The 26,783-nt window shown below is 42.4% G+C and overlaps 1 protein-coding gene across 1 annotated transcript; it reads left to right on the top strand.

The window, feature by feature from the left end:
* Positions 1-725: 725 nt before the first annotated feature.
* Positions 726-26,279, top strand: tmem260 (transmembrane protein 260; the record flags this gene model as incomplete). The annotated part of the gene is made up of 16 exons (XM_079262162.1): positions 726-834; positions 4,088-4,119; positions 5,506-5,657; positions 16,046-16,223; positions 16,313-16,426; positions 16,555-16,734; positions 16,854-16,894; positions 20,303-20,389; positions 21,455-21,563; positions 21,746-21,918; positions 23,149-23,320; positions 23,613-23,752; positions 24,331-24,507; positions 25,427-25,480; positions 25,755-25,839; positions 25,969-26,279. The coding sequence occupies 16 exons, from the start codon at positions 726-728 to the stop codon at positions 26,227-26,229; spliced, it is 2,064 nt and encodes a 687-aa protein (XP_079118288.1). The 3' UTR covers positions 26,230-26,279.
* Between the last annotated feature and the right edge of the window lie 504 nt (positions 26,280-26,783).

Here is a 26,783-nt window from a genome sequence, read left to right as displayed (position 1 = left end):
TGAAATAAATGTCACATTATACACTTGTATTGTCTTTAGTCTCACATCTTTAGTGGCAAAGATATTTTCATTTCAGCAAGCAAAAACAAACAGACTAACAAAAGACCCCCCCCCCCCCCCAAAAAAAAAAAAAAAGAAAAAAAAAAGAAAAAAAAAGGGATTCAACGTGAAGAGAAGCTGGTGCGGCTGTCCAAACCCTCCCCTGGTCTGCCCGGAAGCGACCAAACATCCGAGCGAGACTGAATCACAGCGAAGCAACCAGGAACCACCGCGGTGACTCTCAGCCAACACGTCGGAGACACAAAAAATCGTCAACTTCCTTCTGGATGCACAATAAAGTCGTTATCTGTAACTATTACGTAACGCATGCAGAAATGGAAAAACATAAAAACATTTTTATCGGCAAATATAACTTTACAGAAGAGCGTCCGTCCTGTAATATCGCGAGGTTAGGTCCACGGCGCAGATCCCGTTGCTAGTTGCCCAGGCACAAAGACGAATCAGTTGAGCGTACGTCCTGACTTAAATAAATAAATATCCAATTATTTCATTTGTGACTTCACAACCTCACTTTAGCTTAGTCTTAGTCTAATCATATTTCGACACACCTAGAGGCTCACAGAACTGTTTTTCCATTCTCAGATGTGTGGATGCTAATGCTAGCTTGCTAGTTAATCGCTCGACATATCGGTGACAACGATCGGTGTTTCCCCAGAAACAAAAAAATGTTTGCCGAGCACAAGACAAGCGGGATACTGTCTGGTACTCTATTCGCCTGTGTCATCGCTCTGTATGTGCCCTGTGTGCAGAGGACTGTCCCCGGTGGAGACTCAGGTTGGTGCTAGCAAGCTAGCAAAGCTCATGTGATCACGTGGCTTTGTTGTGTTGTCTGACAGCCAATCAAACGCCTTGTTGACGTGGTAGCTGGACTGGGAGGGTTGCTGTCCGTGGTGCTGCAGCTACAGTCTATGTAGCTACAGGCAAAAGTTGGAAAAAGAAAAAAAAAAATAAAACACTATCAAACACACAAGTTGTTTGACCACAGTGGGGATTATTTGTAAAATACCTTGTGTCATGGTTAAAAAGTAGCCTTATTTCTACCATTCATAATTTTTTCTTTCTTTCTTTCTTTCTTTTTTAAAATAATGTTAATATTTATATAAAAAATAATTCATAATGTTTTTGATTACCAACATTATAATAAAATCCATCACCACTGTGTCCTTCAGGACGAATCTTTTAAACAGACGTCATTATGGATAACTGTACTTTTGCTCATGACAATTAAACTGGGTATATAATGGAAACCCTGTAGCATATGCAGCTTTATAATGTTTTATTTAGAAAATAAATGCTGTCTAGTATGAATTTGTATTTCTTTTTAAAAGATTGCAGATATATACATTTTTCTTGAGCTTATCGGGCAGAGTGTGTTAATTTGTTTGTTTATTTGTGTGTGTGTTTGTGTTTATTAAATTTGCTGGTCAATGAAAGATTTCCTGCAGGTACAGGGATAAACTATTTAGTATATTCTTTTCCACTTTAGTGCATTAAATGATATATTTTTTATAAGTAATGCTTTAAGATGGAATTTGTCACTCATGAGAACAGGATAGATAAATTCAGAAATTACTTCTAACTTTTGAAAGGCTTCAATTATACTAAATTAATTTGAGGTAATGATGAGGTATGCTATAGTTTTACTTTTTGCTTTTGTGACTCACCCCTGATTTTCGTCACCAACTCTTTTAGAGAACATTTTTAATTTATTACTTATTACTTTTTAGCAGTGTCCTGTCTGATTTCATCTTTTGCATTCTTCACTTGATGAATTATATAGATTCAAGTTGTAACATTGTTGACTGCCACTCTCCTATCACCTATTTCAGCTTGTTTTGCTAAAAAAAACACCATTGCCTGGCTATACAGTATATGATTCTCATTTACACTCCTCTTTAATTGTGTTTAAAAGTGGACTTGAGTAAATTTTACTGAGTCTATTTAATTTTTAGGCCAATGTGTTTACAAAATGTTTGTAATGCAGTTATAAAGGTATGCTTTTCACAATTACAGTGTTTAGAGGTGATAGCAAGGTTACCAACTTCTAAATGTGGACTTGAAACCATGAAGGCTCTGCTTGTTAGATTTGCACTGCTCGAGCGTTCAAGTAGCAGAAGGCAATGTATTTAGCAGAATGAATGCAGAAGAAAAGCTCAGCCAGATAGAAACGAGCTGAGGAGAGAGCAGGCAATTGGAGTGCTGAGTAGCCCTGTTGGTTGTGTTGTTGTCTAGCAGGGTCTTTGAAAAAATGGCCAGCCCCTTCTCCACAGTGTTTAGGGACGGTGCAGGATGCCCGCTCTGATAGTGCCAGCTGACTACCCCTCCGAATTCTCCAGGTCTCCGTCTCTGTGTCCTAATCTCTTTAGGTGTGATGTGCCCTGGAGAGGCTTGAGCGCAGCCCTGCGGGTATGCTGTTGTCTAGGAATGTGAAGTGTGGAAATGATGGGGATTATGGGAAGACTGATGTGGGTGCCCATGCTCAACAATCACAAAGACTCTTGGCACCCGTGCTTCTACCCCGTTGAGTCAATATTTTCCCTTTTTAGTACCGGGGCTGCAGAACTGCATCTCTGCGGCACTGAGATGAATGTTTTGGCTTAGTACTAGTTTCTGTGTTGAATGCGGTAAAAGTGTGCCACTACTGAGGGAAAATGAGTGAAATTGAGAAACCGATGAAGGATGATGAAGTGTGATGTAAAATGATGGCAGGTAGCTGGCGGCTCGTGCCAGGTGAAATGGAGCTGTGAAAACATTTAAGCTGTGCAGGTGGAGGAGTTCTGACTTCATGGTCCATTAGACTGATAAGAGTTTGGGCTCCTTGTGTGGCAGAATTTTAGGCATCATAATTCACTGCATCGGCAAGGTAGCAAAATATGGAGACAGCCAGTGCCATCTGAAATTCAGCCATCCTGCTCTATAACGGTTGGTACTTGTGGTCGATGTTCTTGCTTCTCTCATGTTTATTTTTACTATGTAAAAATATGGTTGCTTCAGTTTAAAATAAATACCTCAGTGTATTCAGCTGCTGTTTCTACTGTTCAGTCTGTTAGGAATCAGAGTGATATGTAATACCGAAGAGAATTCATTCTGAGCATACATACCTTAAGATAATTAATTTTAACTTATTATATTTTTGTCATCATAGGCAGGTTACGCTTTTAAAACCAATCTTTTAATGCTTGTGAAGTAGTAGACTCACCCTGTCATTGCTGATGCAGGAAACAAGATCATAGTTTCATTGGATTTATTAGACAAGGATAGAACTACCCTCCAGCACCAGTAGAGGGAGCTGTCCTGATCCCCAGCATTTATCAATGTCATTTAATCTGAACCAAATTTCAATTTTCATGAGTGGGAGATGCAAACATTGGGTGAGAAATCAGTATAATTTGAAACGCTCTGGGTGTATTCTGGCACAAATGGGTTTGTGCCCAGATACATTAAAGCCTCCTCAAATAGCTTTTAGGGGTTTTCTTTTCACTTTGTGCTGCGCCTCACACAGAGCTTGTCAAAAAATTGTGCAGCTGGCTCTTGTTTTTACAGCTTACCTCATTCTGTGACTGTCACCAACGTAGCCTTTCTGTTTGTGCCCAACGGACTAAAGGAGACAGTGAGACATTGGGAGTGTGGGAGCAGCAGGGAAGCACGTAGAGCAGCTGAAGAAAGAGGAAGGGAACGAACCCTGATGCATGGGGAGGATGGGACTGGAAGTATTATTCTCAGATCAGCATATGTGTGTCGTTGTGTGACAGAGCATTGGAGAGGGAGTGTAATGGTTTGCATGTGTTTATAGCTATGTGTATGTGCTGGGGGAGGGAGGGAGGCATCAGGGGAGAAGAGAAGATGAAGCGAATGAGCGTGCCGCTTAGGAAATGTCACACTGGGAAGATTTGCAGGTTTTGATCCTGGGAAATTAATGCAAAACCCCAGTGCAAGTATTTGATTTGGGAAAACTTTAGGAGCAGACTTGTCTCTTAATAATAATTATTGGGTTTACATTAATTTCCTCCCCTATTCTCTTCCACAGGAGAGCTGATCACCACTGCCTGTGAGCTGGGGGTAAGTATTAGCTGTATTGTTTAATCAATTCACTCATTAACTCTTATAAGCATTAAGGAAGTTTAATTAAGCATGGGCAGAAAGCAGATTAATTTACTTTCAGTCCACAGGTTTTCCCCCTTCTTTTCTATACACTTATTTTACTAAGTTGCAAGTAGAGAATGCTATAATTTGCAACCCGTTTTTCAAATCCAATTAAAGTCAATGGTAAGGCGATGGCTTTTGTAGGCTTTGCCTTATGTACGGTATAAGGCTTATTATATCCACCCCTCTTTTTTGTGTGTGTGTGTAAGCCGCGAAGAATGAACTAAATCGGGTTAACAGTTATAATAAGTTTTATTATTTAATAAAGTTTATTACGCCGCTGTGATCCTTTTAGGGAGGCTGTGTCGGTGTCACTATGCCAGTAATCCTGCCGTTAGTGCTGCAGTCCGTGTGGCCTGTCTGTCTGCCTTTCAGGCCTCCCCAGGGTCCCGCAGGCCATCCCTCGGCCCCAGGCTGCTGGCCCCCCCTTCAGATCCCTAGAGCTCCAGAGTTCTGCTTCCCTTTTGCTCCCGGTGGCCTTTATCCCTCAGCTGTCCTTGAGCTACATGTCTGTCCACATGACTCAGCTGTATTTTCTCACCTTCCATCCTCTAACCAGCATTTTCTATTTTAGGAGTTGTCCACCTGTCTAGTGCTGCAGTTTAGTTAATTAAACTTTTCTACACATCCTTTTTATTCCTCCTTTACCTGTCCATCACTCAGATTTAAAATCTTTTGCATGCTTGAACTTAACCATAGATACTTTTGCCGTGTTTGAGGTTACTAGTGAGGCAGTCACACTTTCACCTTTCAGCTCTGTGCTCATTTGAAGAGCGGCCCCTTCTCCCTGCCTGCACGATTCATGTTATCAGTGCCAGGGAATGAGCCTGTGTTTAATGACTGAGCCCTTATCTGGGTGAAGGAGACTTAGCGGCTAATTGCTGTGATTGCTGAGATCCCCCAGGCGAGAACGACTGCAGCTCTGAGGTGGTTTGGGGGCTGAGGCTGGTGAGCATCACGTGCTTAACCATGGACTCTGGGGAGCTGCATTGTCCTTGGGAAGAGGCCAGAGGAAAAGAAACGAGAAAAGGGAGGAAGAAAAGGAGAGGCTGGTTGTGGCATTGCAGCAAAGTCAGCTTGCAGACAGAACATGCGGGATGTCTCAGACTTGTGGCCAGTGGCGGTGGCAGCATTCCAACTCTGGCAGATACTACAAACTAAGTGAAACGCGCCTTTTAACAATCACAGCCTGCTGCCCCAAAGTGAACAAACACCCAGTCCATAGCTGTCAGTGTGCATGTGAGTGGCTCTTCAGTTTCATCTTTGGAGTTGGATTTTTGATCTTTGTCAGTGTGTTCTCAGGTGGCTCATCCTCCAGGATATCCAGTCTTCACCCTCCTAGCTCGCTTAGCGATGTGTCTACTGCCCTCATTTTCTCCAGCCCACAGCGTCAATCTGATGAGTGGCCTTCTGGGGGCTGCAGCTTGTGCTTGCCTCTGCATGACTGTCTGCAGGTATGAAAATATTTGGTTCCTTGATTTAAAAAAAAAAAAAAAAGTATTTGTGTCCTTTTGTTATAAAATTGAAATAGGCTATTATGTAATTAACAAACATTTATTTTACATTAAATGTGATGTTGGTCACAGAAGCTTCTTCCTCAAACTGAAACATAAGGTGAGTAAAGAGTTCTGGCTTAGGAAGAGGCCATGTGGTGACTTACCTACATCAAGCAAACTAACAAAAGGTGGAAGACGTTTTTAAGTGGCGAGAGTCTTTAAACATTCCCGTACTTACTTCTATTTGCTTCTTGATGCCATCTGTAGCAGAGCGCTATATTTTTAGGTCTTGACTGACAGGCAGTGGTGTCCCTGATCCTCTGTTCAGTATTCAGGAGAAGAACCCAGCCGCCTTCCTCCCTCCCACTGCCCTATCCTGCCTGTTTACCCATCAGCCACCCGTTGTGAGTGTGCGTGTATGTGTATGTATATCACAATTATCGTGCCCTGCAGCCCCCCCACCCTGATGTCCCTGTTCTCCTGCCCCCCCCACTGCCCAGCATGCTCCCAATCCTGACATGGCACGATTTCTAATCTCCCCCCTTCTTGCCTCCTGGGTCTGAGAGGAACAGGATCCCTAGCTATGCTCCTCCCTGTCACCTTTCTTCAACCACCTCTCCCCTTTCTCAGTCATGAACACAGTTTATGGCCTCTGCACTGCCTTCTACCACCCTGCAGTTTCGCCCGCTGCTGACCGCATCATGTAAGGAGTATTTTATGCATTCCTGCTTTGTGTGTGTGTTTATCTCGGATGGTTGACTGGAGTACCTTACATCACCCTTTTGCTGAGCTTAGTAATTTTACATCTTTCTTTGTTAGTGGCAGCTTAGTGTCAACATTTTACCTCTTTATTCCAGTATATGCATACTGGGGCATTTCCATACAAGTCTTACACTTGGAATTTACTACCTCTGGAATAGGAATTGTTGAATATGATGCAATTTCTTCCTGCTGTACACCTTGGCAGGATGTGTGGACTCGATGAGAGTTGGAGTTAATAAAATGAAACTGGAAGAAAAAGGGAGAAGACCATCAATTATATAAAATAAAAGAACATCGGACAACTTTTGGAAGTTTTAACTGTTCACCCCTTCTGCCACCCTGGTCTTGATGCATGTGAAGAGCCACCAGTCGGTTGGAGAATTGCACTCAGCTCTTGGCCAGACTTCTTTATTTTGAAGCCAGGAAATATCCTCACATTTTGGGTGATATTTGGCTTGCAGTGTGCATGTTAACTTTAGCCCTGTGTGTAATCTATGGGGATTTAGATCCAGTTGTGGATTATTGTCAAGTGAAAGGCCATTATTAAGAGCTATAACCACACCCACCAGAGTTTGATGTGCTGTGAGGACTGGAGCCAGAGAACACGGTCACAATATATAAGCTGAAGTGTGAATGTATAATCTATGCTTTCAGTTTAGAAAAATAAGCATAAAAAGCTTTAGTTATTATCTGTTAAGGTCCTTTAGGATGTGCTCTGAGGCTGCTGTTCAGTTTGAACATTTTATAGAGGGGACGAGTTACTGGAGAGGGCAGAGAATGAGGAAGGAGAGAGAGGGAGGGAGAGAGGGGGGCAGAAGTCTCTGGATGAATGGTAACATTCTGACTTTTAGGGGACATACATTCAAGACTTGGAAAATATTGACAATATTGGAACAACCCTGCAGGGACATTTCAGCAAGATATAATTCATTTCTAAAATCTTAGTTACTTTTGTCTTTGTGGCTCTCATGAATTTTTTCAGCGCTTCTTATATGTAGGTTTGCATCAGCGCAGTCGTAGACCTCCGCCCAGTCAAGTCATTGCTTTGTGTTCCTGTGCTCAGATGGAAGAAATATATTGAAGTTAATATGGGTAGACGAAAGCAGTATTTCTCAAATGATAAATTGTAAGACCTTGAAATTCATCTGGAATGTACCCAACATGGAAAGCCTTTGATGTATCAATTTAAATTAGTCGGCCAGATTGCTGTGTTTAATGTGGGGGAATGTAAGTTGATAGGCTTGGAAGCCACATCTCGCTCTTGCATAAGTTTAAATGTAGCACTTTAGCCTCCCTTTGATTTGTCAATTACAGTTCTCTTGGCTTGATCATATGGTTTGATGGCCAAATTGCATGTCTTTTTATGTTTTCACACCATGCCCTGACAAGCCTTTGAGGATGCTGGACTTAATGATAATTACTATCAATTGCACTTGGAGGTTCTCAGAAGTAAAATGTTTGGCTCGTGAAGTGCCACAGACCTCAGCCATGAGACTCTGGAGGAATGCACCCTTCACAGCAGGATAATCCAGACAGCTCGATAGTCTGTGTTCTCTCGTTTCACAGTTTATCTGCTAAAGCTCCTCTCAATCTGTGCTACCTGAGAGGAATCTCTCTCTCTCTCTCTCCATTCCTGAGCTTATCCTGAGAAACCAGGAGCAGACACGCCGGCGTGCTGACAGCCATCACATCACAAAAAAGAAAAAAAAAACATCCCAACAACATCGTAACACCCAGTCATCAGCACTTTTAGTTTGATCACATGATTATGTAACAGGCCTGCTAAAGCGGTCGTGCTTGGCCTCCCTTTTTCCCTGGCGGCCTATTAGGAAAAATACACACCTGAGAGGCTCCTGGTACCTCGGTGGACGGGTGGGTGGGCACGGTGCCAGCTCCTGCCTTGTGCTGCTTCCCCAGCTCCTTATGTGGACCTCCACCATATGGTCACAATGGCGCATTCTTTCCTTGCTCAGGTGGGTTGTTTTTCCACAGGAGTGAGCTTGTGTGTATCGTGTTGGGGTCAAGTCAGGAGCAGCGTTTGTGCGTCAGGGGGTTGTTTTTTGTAGTTCTTTCATTAAAAAAAACAGCTGAATAGAGTTATTTTTTGGACAGTGTTTTTACCTCTTGCTGTAGGTGGCAAGGCTGCCCCTCCCACTCACATCTGCTGCGGTTGGATGATAGAGGCAATAGAGAGCACGTCCATTACTGTTTCTTCCCGAAAATGCAGAAGATAATTTAAAGTTTGTCTGCTGAAAAGGCCCCAATCTCTGGACCTTTTCGTTCCTTTTCTGCTGTATCTTATTCGTCACATTGTCGTCCAACAGACCTCCTTCAGTCTCCCCATGCTCAGCATGACCAATGGTTCCCCCAGGACTCATCTTCTAATGCAGTTAAACAGATGTCTAATGAAGATGTTATTTCCTCATTACTGGCTACGGGATGGGGAGACAGAGGAGGAGGGAGGAGGGCTAGATAGACAGCAGAATACAGTACCAGTTTAATATTCCTTTCGCCCGTGGGCCTGAGATTGTGTCTGTCTCGGACGTCAATATTACATTCCTCACCCACCACAGGCAGTCTTAATAAGGCACCAGGCACAGAGACGGATCAGACTCGGCAATTATAATTCACCCAGAATTAGTTAATGGAATCTATACAGCAACATTTATGTATTACTGGTGTGTGCCTAATGACTTTGTTGGAAAAAGCAGCTATAAAAATGGCATTCAGCGAATTGTATAAACACAGGTTTTTTTTTTTATAAATAGTCCCCCCCCCCCCCCTTCCTGTAATTTTTGTGTGCGGGGTGGAGATTAAGATGGCATTCTGGGAGAAATTGTCATGTCAGTGGCTGCATTGTTTGAGCAGAATTGTGGTGATTAATTTTACACACACTTGTAGCACTGGAGCGCTCTCCTAGAGGAGGACTGTCTGAGCGGCAGAGCCCGGGACCCTTTCTCTTTTTTTTTTTTTTTTAACCTCCACTGTGTGAAAAGGGACGGAGTCAGCTGCTCACACAGGATGAAGCACCAAAGTGCCTGGTTTGTGATTGGTGGAAAATTTGACTGAGGCCTGGGATAGGAAATATCCAAATATACAATTTTGGAAGTCAGTTAGGAGGAAAAAGGATTAAGGCCAAACAATATGTAAGAAAAACAAGAATCAAATAACTTATTGGATTTTTTTCTTTTCTTTTCTCAATACTCATTTAACAAATGATTAAACAAAAAGATTATTTCAGACTATGTAATGATTTAACCGAAGAAGCAGTCACTGCAGTTTTCAATCAATACTGTATTTGTTAATTGACAGAATGATATTTTAGAGATCTGTACTGAAATATTATTAAGGCTTAGGGCTTACTGATATATAAAACAGTAATAAAATAAAAATGAGGACTTGGAATTGCAATGTTGGACATTTATTGCACAAAATAAGCTTAGTAGAAACTTTATAGGAGTTTATTGCCATTGACAGTTTATTGACAGCTTTACTGTCAACTCAAATGATGGTTTCGTTATATTAAATCTTCATTATAAATTGGTCATTTACTACAAAATTTAGTTTCTGCGGATTTACAAGAACTTAAAGAGAAAGATGTGATACACTTTATCCTGATTTTCTCTCTCAGCTGCAGGACAAACCTTTAAAACTCTTGATTTTACAGTTCTTATAATGCAAAACCTGTTTTTATTTCCATCTGCACCATTAATGTATAAAGCCAGTAACAAACAACTAACAGATAATATACAGATACGTTTTCCTGATAGAGTGGGGGGCTGTAATTATAGAGGAAACCTTCATTTCAGAACCAGGAGTGTTAAAACAACCCTGAAGAGAATGTGCATTTCAGCCAGTGCTGTAAAGGTTTGGAATAAACTCCACCAAGAGCTGTAACAATGTTCTAGCATTTCTTTAAAACAAGTACTGGCGACCTGTCCAGGGTGTGCCTCGCCTCTTGCCCAACGATTGCTGGGTTAGGCTCCAGCTTTCTGCAACCCTAAAATGGACTAAGCCGTTAAGAAAATGAATGAATGATGATTTGCAAGAAGTACAGGGCTGAAAACTTAAGGAGTACTTGAATGATTTTTATTTTGGCATTGATCAGTTGACTTTGCACCAAAACGCTGCTCGGTTGCTTACATGACCACAACGATGTATGATCATGTCACCCCTGTGCTTGCTTCTCTCCATTGGCTACCAGTTAGTTTTAGGACCTTTTATTAATTGTTTTTAAAGCCTTAAATGGTTTTGGTCTGTCATACTTGTCAGAGTGGTTACACCAGCATGCTCCAGCCAGGACTCTTCACAGCTCTTGCTGAAGGTCCCATTTGCCAGACTTAAATTCAAGGGTGACAGAGTTTTCTCTGTTGCTGCTCCTAAGATGTGGAATAGCCTTCCCCATCACATCAGAGCTGGCATTAGAGCCAATCTTACTCCGATTTTAAGTCTGTACTTAAAACCCGCTTGTTTGCAGTGGCATTTGATTAAACCTGAGCTTGTCCTTTGTGTATTTTGACTTTATTCTTATTCTAGTTTTTATGTTTTTCATTTCAGATTTTATTTATTTTTAGTGTACGAAGATTAATTTTAAATTGTGGAGTGTTGTTTGTTGCTTTATTGTTCAGCACTTTGGGCAGCTGCTGCTGTAAAAATGTGCTGTATAAATAAACTTGAGCTTGAATGATGCTCAAATGTCTGAATAGGAGTGTATGCAAATATGATTGTATAATTGTGTGGATGTGTGTGTGCATACGAATAAGCCACAGTTCATCAGGTGTTTTTGGATCTGCTTCTCTTTTCCTGGGCCTCTTGTGTTGTCTCTGCTTCTGTTGCTTGGGTTCTTTGCCATGGTCAACTCGTGTCGTTCCTCTGGAACGATCCCTTTCCGGTGTTCTCTGTCTGACCTCATCAGACACCTTTCACACCTTCTTACTCCGCTACAGCCATGACAAGCTTTCCTTGGAAGAGGAGGAAGAAGTAGCACTAAGAAGATCCCTGTGTGTTGATAGAGGGGGAGCTGTAAAGTAAAGCACGCCAGGTCACATGATGCTATGAGAGACGGATCCGTTCCTACAAAGTCACAATGTTTTGTTTCTGCTGAGGGCAGCCCCTCTGAGCACCAACATGCATCAAGAACTTTATATTGATCCCAGAAATCATCCATTATTACTCACATCAGGCTAATGTTTGGGCCAGAAGTTAATGTATCCTTTCTAATCGACAAGACTCAGGAAATAGAATGATTATAATTTGCAGTTATTAATTATCTAAAAATGGTTAGTAACAAATAAGTTTTAGTCTTTTCAGACATGTCAGTTGGACACATTTGTATTGTTCATTCATTCATTCATTTTCTAAACCGCTTAATCCAATTCAGGGTCGCGGGGAAGCTGGAGCCTATCCCAGCTGGCTTTGGGCGACAGCATTACACCCTGGACAGCTCGCCAGTCCATCGCAGGGCCACACAGAGAGACAAACAACCACTCACGCTCACACTCATTCCTAGGGGCAATTTAGAGTAACCAATTAACCTAACATGCATGTCTTTGGATGGTTGGAGGAAGCCGGAGAACCCACGCATACACGAGGAGAACATGCAAACTCCACACAGAAAGGCCACTGACCAAACCCCTCCCCAGCCAAGGATTGAACCAGTGACCTTCTTGCTGTGAGGCCACAGTAATAACCACTGTTCCACCGTGCAGCCCATATTTGTATTGTTAGATATATATATGTATGAAGAGGATGAAGAGTCATATAGGTACACATATAGAGGTATATATAGTCATAGAGGTACACATGCACACACATACAAACATACACACATACATATGCATATAAATATACCGCTTCTACATTAATACAGAGTTGCAGTCAAAATGATCCAACCCCTACTGCAAATCAGGTATATTGCAAAATGTCCAAACTAACCGCTGTTTGCAACAAACAAATCAAACAAGAACCATTTAAATAGTTTAACACAGCTAATATGATAAGCGGATTCTCCAAATTTAACCAAAAATACCACTGTCAGTTACAACGGCAATCTCGGAATTACGCAAAAACCTAAGATAGAAGTCCGCATAAGAGCACGCACAAATACGATGCAAATAACGTGTAAAAAAAAAAGAGAAGGTTTTCATTGTTGCATCAGGTGTGCACAGTAGCCTTTCTGTTAAAATGTTAAGTATAAGAAGTCTGAATATACTCAGTCATATTATTGCACGATTATGTGTGTGTGTGTGTGTGTGTGTGTGTGTGTGTGTGCGTGTGCGTGTGTCTTTGTTTGCTAGTTTAATCAAAACCACGTAAATCTTTATACGACTGATTTTACTTTGGCGTGAAGAGAAAACTGATCTCTGGTTAAGTTCCAAGAACATGAATTTATGTAACAAGACAATTGAGCTGAAAGACCGTTAACAGGCAGAGAATAATGATGCTGAGCCAAAGCTGCAAATTGACTTGCTAACACTTGCTGGTATTTGATTTACTGACATGTTTGATTTCCTGGCATACACCATCGTTTAAATGTTTGTATATCAATTGCTGTTTGGCTGTTAAACTTCAAAGCTATACATCAGACACTTTCCGTCATATAATAGCTGCTAAGTACCCTGGCTGGTGTTCTGGCCAGAGGGGAACCCTGGGGTGTGAGTGAGGGCCAGCTGGAAACCTCAGTCTTAGCTTGAGCAGGCTACCTCCTCTCTCGGGCTTTCTACCCTCTTCAGGAATGTGTGATTCGTTTCCAGTGCTGCCTCCCAAACCACCACTCAGTTAGAGAACACTGCAGCTCTGATCCGCGATGGCACAGCTGTGGTATTGTCTGTTCCCCAGGGTGGTGTGTGACAGTGGCTCCCTTGGCCAGCTCCATTGTGAAGCCTTATTCATTGCAGAGTGCTGGTGTAGGCTTTTTGTGTGCTGTTATTTAGTGATGCTGGCATCAGTCTGGCCCATGTTGTAGAGCTGAGTGGGTAAACAAGGCAGGTCTCATTTTGTTACTTCAAAGTGATTATATTGTGCTTTTTGTTGTGTCCTTGAAGGGGACACTGGCTACTGGAAAGTCTTTATACAGCATCTTTATTTTAGTTTGGTTTATCTTTTAGTCTTTCCTGTTTAAAAAAAAAAATGGATCCCATCAGCAAAAAAAAAAAAGAAAAAAAAAAGAACAAATCTATATTGTTGTCATATGTGTGCTTCATTTCAGGCTTTATGCAAAACATTAGTCATTCAGTTAATTAACCAAGTGATGACACAAGTGTGTTGGATTAGTTCAGGGTGGAATAGTCACGTCGTGTTATTCTCCTGCTACGTCTCAAACAGCCTATTGTCACTGAGCCACATTATTTCAGCACAGCAGCATCCTGCACGGCATTGAGCTGTGATAACAGGGAACACGGCCACACTGGTGTCAGAGTGTGTCCTGCTTTATCTGCGCGCCCTGGGAGCAACCAGCCTGGAGAATGAGCTGTGGAGTGGCTGACTGGGACCCAGGTGGTCCCGTGCAGACAGACAGGTCATTTACAGGCTGTACTGTACACACATCACTGCACTCTTAATGACTGACAAGCTCTAACAGAGATTTGTCAGGCACTCTGTGAGAATAAAGAAGTTGAGGAACAGGAGTGTGTGTGTGTGTGTGTGTGTGTGTGTGTGTGTGTCTTTGAAAATGTGGCTATCAGAAGAGCTTCACAAGCAGGGGCAGAGTTGGTGTATTAACCACGTCCATGGACCCCCCATGACTATTCTGCACCCTGTGCTACCCCCAAACCAGCCCCCTGCTAAGTGTATAAGCTGTGGGTTAATTGTCATGCAGTGAGGTAAAATTATGGGTGCGGGAGGTCTCTGCACCTCAACAAAAGTCCCCATACCCCCTCACCCCCCCACTTCTCTCCCCCTCATACCATCACCCTTCTTCATCCTTCCTTCAAGTTACAACTAATTCCTGGAGCGGTGCAGCAAGAGAGACGCTGCTATCTCTTATTAAGACCCACTCCTAGACGCCCCACCACCCCTTTATGTGCACACGCGCTCACATTTACTGTACGTCCTCATTCACTGAGCCTTACAGAGAACACAGAGGAAAAATAGTGGAGAGTGGGAGAGAGAAAACCCAAGAAAAAAAAAAAGGAGAAGTAGTCAGCAAGCGCAAGTTTTTTTTTTTTTTCTACCCTTCTCTCGCTCTCCCCTTTCCTTTTTTCCTGATTTACCGCGCTTTCCTCAGAAAGCTCCATTGTTCCCCTAGCCTAAGTCTCATCAGGCCTTTTGTGGCTGACTATCACAGCGGCAGGCAGAGAGCTGGAAATGTATAAATGGTATCATGCCTTGTGATTAATGGCGGTGCTTATGAGTCAGGTCTGATAACGGGCCTGCTCTCTACTCAATTTCAGATACCGTTAATGGAATCTGTCTTCTGCGATTGTAATGTGAGAGCGCCTAATTTGCTATGGAGCTTGAAGCTGTCACCGGCAAGGGATTGTAGGGTCATAAGGGACCTGGCAGCCGTTTGGCCTGCAGCTTGTATCTGCGGTGCTGAATAGAGCAGCTCTCTGCCTGTCAGTTAGCTGATAGGCTGATGAGGACTCTAAGCCACTCCACACAATGGCGGAAAGGGCCATACTGCCTGACTTCCCTAATTGTCGAGCCTGCTCATATTTCAGAGCCAGCATGCTGGGGACTGGGCTGCTTTTTTTTTCTCTTTTCTCTTCTTTCCCCTCTCTCTTCTTGAACTTTTTTCTTCCTTTTTTTTTTTTTTTTTTTTTTTTTAAAATATTTCATCCTACATCCCGCATGCTGTCTCACCCCTTTAATGTACACTTCCTTGCACTATTTTTCTTTTCTTTCCCCTCTCCCCATCATTTCTCTCCCCTCTGTCTCTCATTTTAGTAAGTGGTGGGTCTTAGCGTATGACAGATTATCCCAAGTTTGCTTCAATTACTGCAAAGGAGATGGAGACAGTACAGGAGAAGAGGACGGGGAAAACTTTTGTGCACACATTATATTTAAGTAGCTGAGGATAAAGCGCTATCTCTACCACGGTGGTTTCTGTGCCAGTATGCTGGAGATCAACTGGCTGCCAGAGAGGGAGTTCTCGTGATATGTGAATTACCCCAAATCACTGAGAGTGTTTTTCAAGGTCTTGTCCGAAAGGCAAACTTGGGCAGAAGGAAGATTATAGTGGGTCCCAAAATTAGTCTGAGGGAAGTAGTAGCTTTTCTGACTGGAAAAATTTAATGATGTATGAAGCTGCTGACTTTGTTGTTTTGCTTTTTTTTTTGTGATGGCGGTTACTCAGATCAAATAAAAACATTGCAAAAAGCAATTAAAGTTATGTAGGCTGCAAAAATTGAGGGGGAAAAAGAAGGCTAGGCTTGATTTATGTGAATATTCAATATATTTTCATTTTAGAGCAAATTATTTTTGATGATTGCCAGAATCAAATTGTAAAATTTCTCATTTCCTCAAAGATAAATGACCAGACAGTACTTATACTGCTCCTCTGAGCTCTTTGATTCCTAACTTTTGTCAGAAATTATTGTCAAAGTTATTAATAAAAATCATTTCTTCTTCTTTGACACTATCAGGTTGACAGGTCCTGGTCCTGGTGCAGTCCTGGCTGGAGGTTTGTTTGCTGTATCCAGGCTCAGCTGGCAGTGGTCTATGGTGGCGGAGGTCTTCACCCTCAACAACCTTTTTATTGGCCTTCTTTTTTTCTTGACCGCCAGCTTCCACTGTGCTGAAAACTCCACCCAAAGGAGGAAGGTATTGCAGTGAAACACATCTTCACCCTCACTGGGACCTGCATCTCCATTCTCTGATGTCAAACTCACTGTGGTGTTTGTTCCTCTCAGATTGCGTATTGGGGGGCGTTTTGTTGTGGGTTGGGACTCTGTAACCAGCACACCCTGGTGCTGTATGTGCTGGTTGTCATTCCCTGGGTCCTCAGTCGACTCTATTTTTTAAAAGTAAGTATGTTAGATGTTGTTTGAATGTTTCTAAAACTGTGAAAATGAAAATGGCTCGTCCAAGCCTAAGAAACTGGAAGAATTTTATTTTGAAGAGCTCAGCAAACAACATCTATTCATACAAACAGGAGTTGTCGTTGCGTGGCCTACTACTTCTGGGTCTGTGTTTCCTCCTTGGCTTCTTGCCGTACATCTACCTGCCCATCTCATCCTACCTCAACACTGCCCGCTGGAGCTGGGGGGATCAGACCACCATGTCAGGTCTGCTGACCCACCTACTGAGAGCAGAATATGGCACATTCAGTCTAGTATGTGCAGTTAAACTTTATATCTACACCCACTTGAAATGTAATCATTCTTCAGTGGATACATTATGTGGATCTTATATGAGACACGAATAAATTAACTTGTTTTGTTTGTTTTGTAGGCAAAGACGGAGAGCTCTGTGGGGATGACTGAAATGCTACAGTGAGTTCATCAATACTACTCAAATGTGAAAATGGGGCTTCTAGGTTCATAGTTAAGCCTTTATGTAATTAATAATCACAAATTTCTGGAATTTTTTGGATGGTTTTAAGATGTTTTATTGTGTTTTTATGACAAAAGTTGTAACAGCTACATATTCCAGAGTAAATGTTTAAAAACTTTTTAAAATAAAATTAGGGCAATTTAATGATATTGTCAAATACTGAAAAGAAACAAAGAAGATTTTCAACTTGATGAATAAGAATTTAGTCTAAGCATTACATCGTTACTGACACCATTGTGATGCAATTAGTTCCTCAAGCAAAATAAAACCAACCAAGACAACCCTCGGCTATTATGCTATGGTCCCAAAGGTAAAAGGCACTAGTCATTGATCTTTAAGTTCCAGTTTCAGGAAGTTTCACTCTGAGAAATCTGTAAAAACAGATTAAATCCATATGCAAGCTGTATGGATGGCTTCAGGTTGACCCACAAAAGTCTGAGCAATGGTTTCTAGCCTGGTTTCTAGCCTTATGTCACACTGCAAACTGAGGTAGGTAGGGTTCCATGAACAAGAGCAGTTCACCTCCTCAGTGGCTCCGCTGACCTGCGGAGTTCCCCAGGGGTCAGTTTTGGGCCCTCTGCTATTCTCTCTATATGCTGCCCCTGGGGTCAGTATTTAGAAAACATGGTATTCTTTTTCACTGCTATGCTGATGATGTGCAGATTTACATGCCTTCTAAGGAATCTCTTCATGCTCTGTTTAATTGCATGAGGGACATTAAGACATGGATGGACATTAATTCCTTAAGATTAAATGAAAATAAAACATAGATTGTCCTGTTTGGTCACCCCAAATTAGTCCAGGTTCTTTTCGATTCCTTTGGCCCATTAGCATCCTATATAAGACACAGGCCAGAAATCTGGATGTTATCATTGATGGGACACTTAAACTAGACAAGCAGATCAGCTAAGGGGTAAAGGCTAGCTTCTTTCAGCTTCGGCTTCTAGCCAAAGTTAAAACAAATCTGAGGAAGACTGATTTGGAAAAAGTTATTCATGCCTTTGTCACATCGTGTTTGGACTACTGCAATTCCCTGTATGCTGGTATCAGCCGGTCTGAACTTAGTCGTCTGCAGCTTATTCAAAACGCAGTCCTAACCGGGACAAAGAAACGTGAGCACATAACACCGGTAAAGAAACGTGAGCACATAACGCCGGTGCTGTCCTCTCTTCACTGGCTGCTGGTTAGTTTTTGAATTTATTTTAAGATTCTTTTATTTGTTTTTAAGTCTCTAAATGGCTTGGCACCACAGTATTTATCAGACCTTGTTAACATTCATCAACCCTCTAGAGCCCTTAGATCAGCTGACCAGATGGACGTTCCTCGATCCCTAATAACATCTCGTGGGGACTGAGCTTTTGCAGTTGTGGGTCCCACATTATGGAACTCATTACCACTGGATGTACGTTCTGCAAATAGCCTTTCAATTTGCAAAACTTGTCTAAAGACCCACCTGTTTACCCTAGCCTGGCTATTGACTTTTAAAAATGTGCTATATAACTAAAGCTGACGTTGACATTGACAAAGACCACCGCTATTCAACACAACTAATAAAGTGAGAAAATTACAGTAGAACTTTTCAAGGAAATATTGATAGCTTTTTTTGGCAGTAAATTAAGTGAATCTCATAAAAAGTGAAACACCCAGCCTAAAGTAAAACATGGTGAAGACTACATCATGATGTGGGATTGCTTTGCCTCCTCTGATACTGAAAAGCAGATCTAAAAACAGACAAAAAAAGGAAGAACAAAACACATTTCAAGTGACCAACAATGAATTCTGATCTACGTGTCATTGATGAAAGCAGAAATGTGTCAGTGCCTACAGGTTCCCTCAAACTGGAACAATAAACAAAAACTTTCAACTGACACATTAGTGACTACTGTCAGCAAAATGAGAAGAACCAGATGTTATTGCAGAGCCAATGTGTCCATGATACACTTTTTTACATTGTTTTTTTTTTTTTTTTTTTTTTAATTTATTTTTCTATGTCAAGATTTTTTATTAGAACTCGGGACATTTTATTTAAATATTATTGAAATTTGATAGAATTTAATAATTTGTGGTTGCTTTCTGTATTCAGGGATACCAAACATTCATAATTTGCAATTATAGAAAATAGTGGACAACAGCACAGTTAAATATTTGGCAATGTGGAAAATTGCTGTAAAAAACGTTCTATAGGATATGTATTTACTACCATCATGTAGTTAGTAGTATAAGAGAAAAAAGGCTCAGTGGCCAAGTCATTAATTAACAGTTTTTTCTGTTTTAAATGACTTTTCTCATCTATTAAGTTATCATGACTTTGATTTATTAGATTGAGCTGTAAAGAATCAGGACAGCTTCCTTTAGATAGTTGATCCAAAGCACAGTGTGGGGGGTGGCATTTGGGCTTTAGATGGAGGACCCATGCACTTTTTGTGATGGTTCTGGTGGTTTACACAGGTTCAACAGTAGACATGCCAACCTGCTGTGAGAGCCCAGAATGATTTCTGCATCACATGTCTCTCCTCTCCTCTTCCCAGCAGCTTTTGTTCTTCCCATTCCACTCTCTCCCATCAAAGCAGAACTGAACCTGCTTAGAGGGCCAAATCGCTGTGTTCTGTTTCTCCAGCAGTTTGAAATGATCACTCAGCTCTGGTGTTTAAGCGTGACAAGCTGTGATGACAGACACTGCAATAGAGCTAGAGAAATTGTATTTTTCCACTCTGGCACCCCCCCCCTACCACTGAATTCCCTCCCTTGCAACCACAGTCAACCCACTCCTGGTATCTTTTCTTCAACTGACGGGATGGAGGGTGCATGTTCATCTTAAGACCCCCCACCACCAGACCCCCATCTGCCAGGCACCCACCCCTTTCCATCACCCCTGCTGCTTGATGGACAAGCACACCTTCAAGATGGGGAAGAGAGGCGAACATGACAAGCTTGTCGCACTGAAGACGTAAACCCACTGGAGAGGCTGACACACGTGCACACACACACACACACTCTCATGAGCACATTCACACATAGAGTACATTGGAAGATATAGAGACTCAATAAGCTGTCAAATAGAGATGGGTATTAAGGAAGAGGCAGGAAACTATCTCTCTGCTCTGAGCAAGCGCTTTCTGACTGACAGGCGCTGTAAGGAGAGGACAGGACTGCGGGGGGTGGATGACACAGTCATTCGTATCTGTCAACCCGATTGAAAGGAAGGAACACACAGTCCGAGGAGTTTGTTTTGAGAGGGGATGGAGGGCATTTGATAACTTCTGTCCTTGAGTTCTTTAGCAGGAAGGGCAATTAAGCTTGTCTTTGGTGTCCATTATAAATGTGTACATGTGTGTTTCTGTGTGCAGGGCCCAGTTTGACCACTGCCTGGCAGAACTTTCACTTCCTGTTTTGTTACTGGCAGGAATAGGCTTTCTCCTCTCCTCGTGGGACAGGTAGGATGACTAAGACGCCAGCATGCAGCACACAAAACTCCGTCACACGCATCTCAGCAGCCACTTCAACCAAAAATCTAATCCCCTAGAGTGAAAGACGGGGAACAAAACCACTGACAAAATGCTGAGCCTAGAAAAAGAGAATACAAAACAACACCAAGGCATCTAGCTGTCAAGCTGTCATGACGCCCCACATTCAGATCAAGAGGGGTTGATGTGTATTTTGGATTTTCAAAAACATGTTTATGTGTGCGAGTAAATCACTGTTTGTATGTGGCACTGTGATACAGTAATTCATCACAGTAGTGCCTTCGCTGGGATCTGTGGGGTGGAGCTGGTAAAGCCTGGTGATGCCCTGGAGCTCTGCAGGGCAGCAGCAATTCCCAGCTTTCATCTCTTCTCAGATGCACTTTAATAAAACACATACACACAAAGATTAAAACGAGCAAGGTCATTCCACAGAGTGCTAAACAGAAGCCGTGCAGATGCTGATTTATGTGACATTAAAGTGCTAAATGTTTGCAAACAAGAATTTGTGAGCATTTTATCCCTTAAAAGCATTTCTTCTGTAAATATTGTGTCTTATGAGAAGAAAAAAAATGGTCAGCTGATGTTAATCGGTTTACATGTTTGTGTATTCTGATTTGAAATTGTCTCATCAGGTTCAGATGATCAGATGATTTCCTCTTGGCATGGGGATAGCATGTTTTTTTTTTTTTTTCTCTAATCTATAAGTACATTTTACAGCTGCATGGTAATGAGTTTGTGATTCAGCGATTGGCACCAGCTCATTATGATTCAGTTTGCATTGGAAAATCATCCTTCCACCTTGTAATTTGCTGGCACATACATTTTCTAACAGGCTTCTGACATCCAACCCTGCACTGATATTTGTATGGACTCCTTCAAAACCAGTTTGTTCTTAAAATAAATTATCGACGTATGGTAATACATTAGTATGATGAATAAACAGAAATGAGTGTCAGATTATGGAGTCAAAATATTTATTAAATGGGAACGGCAGCAAGTACATTTTTCCAATGATTACTGTTGCTGTCTTGCCAGGACGTGTCGCTCTGTGTCCAGGGTGCTGACTGCAATGCTGCTTTTCTATTTGCTGTTCTTTGCTTGGAGAGCCAACCTGGACATCAGCAGACCTTTACTGCTTGGAGTGGTGAGCTAAAACCCCACTTAGAAACTGGAACTTCCTCTTTAAATCCAATCTTTGTGTTTGTTTCTCTTCAGCGCTGAATGAATGAATGAATGAATGAATGAATGAATGAATGAATGAATGAATGAATGAAAGTTCAGCAGCAGAGTTTAAACTTATTCTGCATTTGTTTGCATTTCCTGCAGGTTGAACGTTTTTGGCTCCAGAGCGATGCTGCAGTGTGTGTGCTGGCTGGCTTAGGCTTGAGCCGGACTTGCATGGAGCTGGAGAGGAGGCTGGGACACGGGGGGGTGTGGAAGACCACAGGCTGGGTCTACACCGTAGCTCTGCTTGCACATATGGTGCACACCAATTACAGGTCAGTATTAGTGAGTTACAGTTAAAAACAAAACAAATTAAAAACTGAAGGATATTATGAATAAAATACATCCATTGAGGTTTAGAATTGTAGAGCAGTATTGTTACACTGGAGGCTACAGAGGGTCTCAAATAAAACAATTACTGCCAGCTTAAGTTATTTGATTTGTTATGATGTTTTTTGGTAAACATTTTACCATCTGCTGGGAATTTTATTGCATGTGAATGAACGGCATCAATGTAAAGCAAAGTCGGCGTTTAAAACTGGTTCATTGTTTAATTTCAAATCAAGTGTTTGGGAGCGTAAAGTAAAACTCCTTACAGCTGCATTTCCATTCCTGTCAATTTCTAGTTAAATGCCCCTGTTTTGTTATGGCTGAGATTGAAACTCAGCTTTGTAACTGTCAAATCTGCAGACAATTACTGGACTAATTCTATGACAGCAAAGATTTTGATCATAGACGACGTAATTATTGCAGCGGCATTGTGTTGGACTTCCACAGGCTATTAGTGTTTCCGGGCTTTAATAGTGTTTGTGTTCCAGACTTTTCAGATTCTGCAAAATCTTTGAGCATGTTTCCAAATTTAAGAGTATTTCTGTTGCAAAAAAAAAACTATAATGGACCCTAATATGTATCAAGAAAGAAGCACTTGTGCTTTTTAAAGTTGAAGTGAAATAAAAACTCCTCTCTTCTAAAATCAGCATGGGTGCATTTTTCCTGAGTCAACTCGATTTGTTTCTCCTGCGCTTCATGCAGCAGGTCTGAACTCCACATGTCGGTTTTTCTGAGCTCACCCCATGGTAGAGGCTAAATAGAGGCACGGTTAGCATGTAGATTCCACTTGCAAAGCTCAGCTTGAGATGTTAGCTGTCCGAGAAGGCAGATTACACAAACGTAGCACCGGGGAGTGCCAGACACCCATCACTGAGCGGCTTTGATCAAGGGGAGAGCATGGCCTGTGCTGTCAGACCCATCACACCTGTCTCCCCACGATTAGATAGGCAGTCAGGGAGCCATGTGGAGGGGAAGGGGCGGGGGCACTGACAACTTACCCTCAGAGCACCTTGAAAGCGTACTTACAAACATGAACACATACGCAGCCATACACATCACACAGACTTCTAAGCACCAGTACGGTTGCGCTAAAAAGTTTCTGAATGCTAGTAAAAAAACAGCAAGTGTGTGTTTTAATCATATCAATGCGATCGCATGTTCACTTCTGATTTCAGGGAGTGTGATCAGAGCAGGAACGGTGTGGTGGAGAGGTTCAGCAGGGAGCTTCTGGCCTCCGTCCCAGAGGACTCAATCATCCTGACCAGAGGAGACCTGCCGGGAAACACTCTGCGTTACCTCCACTACTGCCAGGGTGTCCGGCCTGATGTCCGCCTGGTCGACCAGGAGGTCAGAACTTTGATTCTTACTGCCTGTATTCACCCTGAAACTTTTCTCACCAAGGTTTTGATGTCTTGATAGAAACCACAGAACCAAAAGTTAGAAAAACTTTAAGAGTTAAGTAGTCAAGTTTATCTTCTTATCAGTTCCAAACTTGAAACACGTTGATATAACAATGTCAAGACAATGCTTCCGTAGTGTAAAACGAGGAACCCTAAAGCCTCTCAAATATCCTATTCATTGTTTTTCACGTTGTGACATGTGTACTACACATTCTTTGCTTTTTTTTTTTTCTTAATAGATGATGACATATTCTTGGTACGTGGCCAAGTTGGCGCCGCACCTCCCTGGGGTCCGCTTTCCCGGTCGCCGGTGGGACCCAGTCCACCGTGAGCACAAAGAGACCTTTACCCTGGAGCAGTTTCTGTCCCACAACACACAGTGAGTTTCTGACACACATGGAGAGGAAATAAAGGGAAGGTTTGAACAGCTAAATGGAAGGGTGTTAAATGGGGAGCGAGAAAGAGTGGTTTGGAAGGGCAACAATGGCCCAAATGAACAAGTGGGTGATCTAATGAGGCAGAGATCAGTGGGATGGTCGACACAGCACTGACTGCAGGGAGATGATAAGCCCACAGAACAGTTAAGGCCATAAAAGGAGTTTGATGAACTACAGAAATCGACTAATCTACTTGATTTGGTTAAACAGTCTCTGGTGGAGTCATTGCTGCTCCCTGTTCTCATGTCGACTCCCCCATGAGTAACCGAGACCCACATTCTGGATGGGCTTTGTTAATGCCAAGCCCACCAGGGGGCAGTGTTTGCCAGGCCAACATGGATGTCTCTTGGTGGGGTAATGCTGACCTGTGGGATTAACCCTCAGGGTTTTGGAGAAGCCTTGTATTTGGGAGGACATTAGGAAGTGTTGTGATGTAAGGAAATGGTTGTTTTTTTTTCACTGTTTTTTTTTTTTTTGTTGTCATTTTAAGAAACTGTCACTGGATTTCTATTTTCAACAGGAAGGATGTGGTTGCCTGCATAGGACTGTCTAATGGAGACCCAAGCTGGGAGCATAGTTTTACCCGTTGGCCCCTGGGTGTGTGTGACTACTTGGTGCCTGTTCAGAGGCAGTTTCACCCTGAAAAGTGGGCTCGTCGCACTCGGAACATCTACAACTGGAGCGAGCCGCACAACAGGTGCACGTGTAAAACACCGAAACCATTAACATGTGACTGTAAATGTCCACTCCACATTAATCTTTCATTTTCTAATGTTTGTTTCCACGCACATGTCTCTCAGGTTCTGTCAACATATTTTTCGAATGACATGGATTATTTATTTATTTATTCGTTTTTGTATGTGTGAGAGACATCTGAGGGATTAAAATTAGCAAGGTGTCATTTTTAAGGAGACTGCTGTTACCCCTCCCCCAAAGAAAGGAAATATATAGAGAAATCCTTTGGAATAAATCCCCTCGCTGCCCTTCTCTCTGTGGTCTTCCTTCCACAGACTCCACAGAGCTTCCTGCAGTGAGGTTGTGCTCTCTTCTCCATGCTGCGATCCTGCTCTTTGTGAATTCAACCAGAGCAAGACATTAGGCCCTCAGCCATTTGAAATGAGACTGAAGATGAAAAATAATGAGTTTCTTATTGCATTTTGTCAATAACTGTGTCAAAACTGGAATTAGTCAAAGCTCCATATTCAGCGCTGTTGCCAGCAGCCTTTCTTTCACTCAGATATCCACGGCTGAATACTGTGACATTATTTCCCGCACCCCCACGACAAGCGTGTCCGCAGATGCCCACAAGCCAAATATTAGCTCGGAAACCTTGCTAAAATATTCTTTTGAAGAAGTGGTCAAGTGTTTGCAGTCGACAAAGTGGGGGGAAAAAAAAAAGGCAGATGTGGTTTAAGTCCATGTCTAATGTGCTAGCTGGTATTGTTGCTCAGTCATTTAACGTTTGTGCAGCAAACATTGAATTTTAGGGTATCAAAACCTGCAAAGTTGACTGGAACAATGTATTCACATATATAATCATTTATATTCAGTGGGACTGGGTGTAAGCTAATGCCTGGAGCTGTTTTTTTCCCCTCTCTCTCTTCTGGTTTGAGCAGTTTCCATCCTGCATCCTGGGAGCGTGTTGCTAATGAAGAAATGTGGCAAGCCAGGTATGTTAAAGTGTTTCACGGGAGACAGTCTCTTCTTCTTCTTTTGAATGGTCGTATACTGCAAGCGTGCAAATAAAAAGCTGCGTCACGATGCATACTTGCCCGCTAGAACATCTCCATAAACCAGTCTTGCATGGTTGAGCATCTACATGTACAATCTATTTGGTGGCAGCATCTACATAAGTCAGTCCATCGAAATGGTGTGTCTGAGAGCGTGGATCTGCATGGCTCATCCATCCAGCACTTAGCCCTGAGCCTGCGTGCTTTGTTTCAGGATGAAGACGGCTTTCTTTTTGTTTGACCTGGCAGAAAGGATGCAGGGAGAGGAGAAAACGCGCCTCTTCGAGCTGTCTTACACTGTGAGTGTGACCTCATCAAGCACGCAACAATTATGTCATTCAGCATAAAAGGACAGATTAAAGTACCACAGAGAAAGTGTTTTGGTAGTATCTGTTTTTACACATGTTTGTGTGTGTTTTGCTGGACAGCTGTATAAAGAGATTGTGGAGGCCCACTCGGACTACCCTCCAAACTGGGACAAGAACCTGGCACTTGCATGTGAAAGGCTGCTCCGCTCAGGTCACCGGGGCTACAGTCCAGACAACCTGCTGACCTGCAGCACACAACATTTTAGTCTCTACCTGGAGAAGGAGCCCACTGATCCACAGGCACCAGCCATACGCTCAGCCATTTCTCACCTGCTCAAAGAGAGAGACAGGCTCCGTCAGAGCCGGAAGCAAACCCCTTGATGAGATCAGGAAGATCAACATGGAGTTGGCACAGTGAGAGTGTGTTATGAGACCAGACAAAGTGCACAAGCCTGGGAATCAAAGCTGTGCCTTTTTTCTCATGCCTGAAAATTGGTTCCCTGGATGGAAACAAACTGGTTTAGTGCCGTTTAGATCTGAGGGACACTCGACTGTCGTTCTTTTGATAAATGTATACAGTTGACCAGCAGAAGGACTGTTTTTTTGTCATCTCAGTCCAACTCTGCCTGCTCCCCTCAAACCTGACCCTTCACTTCATCTTAACATCTTCTCCACTTTTTTTCTCTCCCATTCTGTTTTCAGAGCTTTTAACGTGCTGATTATTTTGCCTCAGCCCCTGCTCTGGTTCTCTTTTTCTCACATTAGGATGGCAAGACTGAGATTGAGGGAAACCCAATTTGGGGGCAGAAATGGGGGATTAGAGCAGCTGTTTAATCTAGGACAGACTTGCACATTGCCACGCAGTCCTCACACACACCCACCCCTCTATCCCATCCATCAGTCTATCTTGGATGGTCCTTTAAATGTTTAAAACT

This window comes from Telmatherina bonti, assembly GCF_933228915.1.
Source record: "Telmatherina bonti genome assembly, chromosome: 22".
Lineage (NCBI taxonomy): Eukaryota > Metazoa > Chordata > Actinopteri > Atheriniformes > Telmatherinidae > Telmatherina > Telmatherina bonti.
This window is presented reverse-complemented; position numbering and strand designations above follow the sequence as displayed.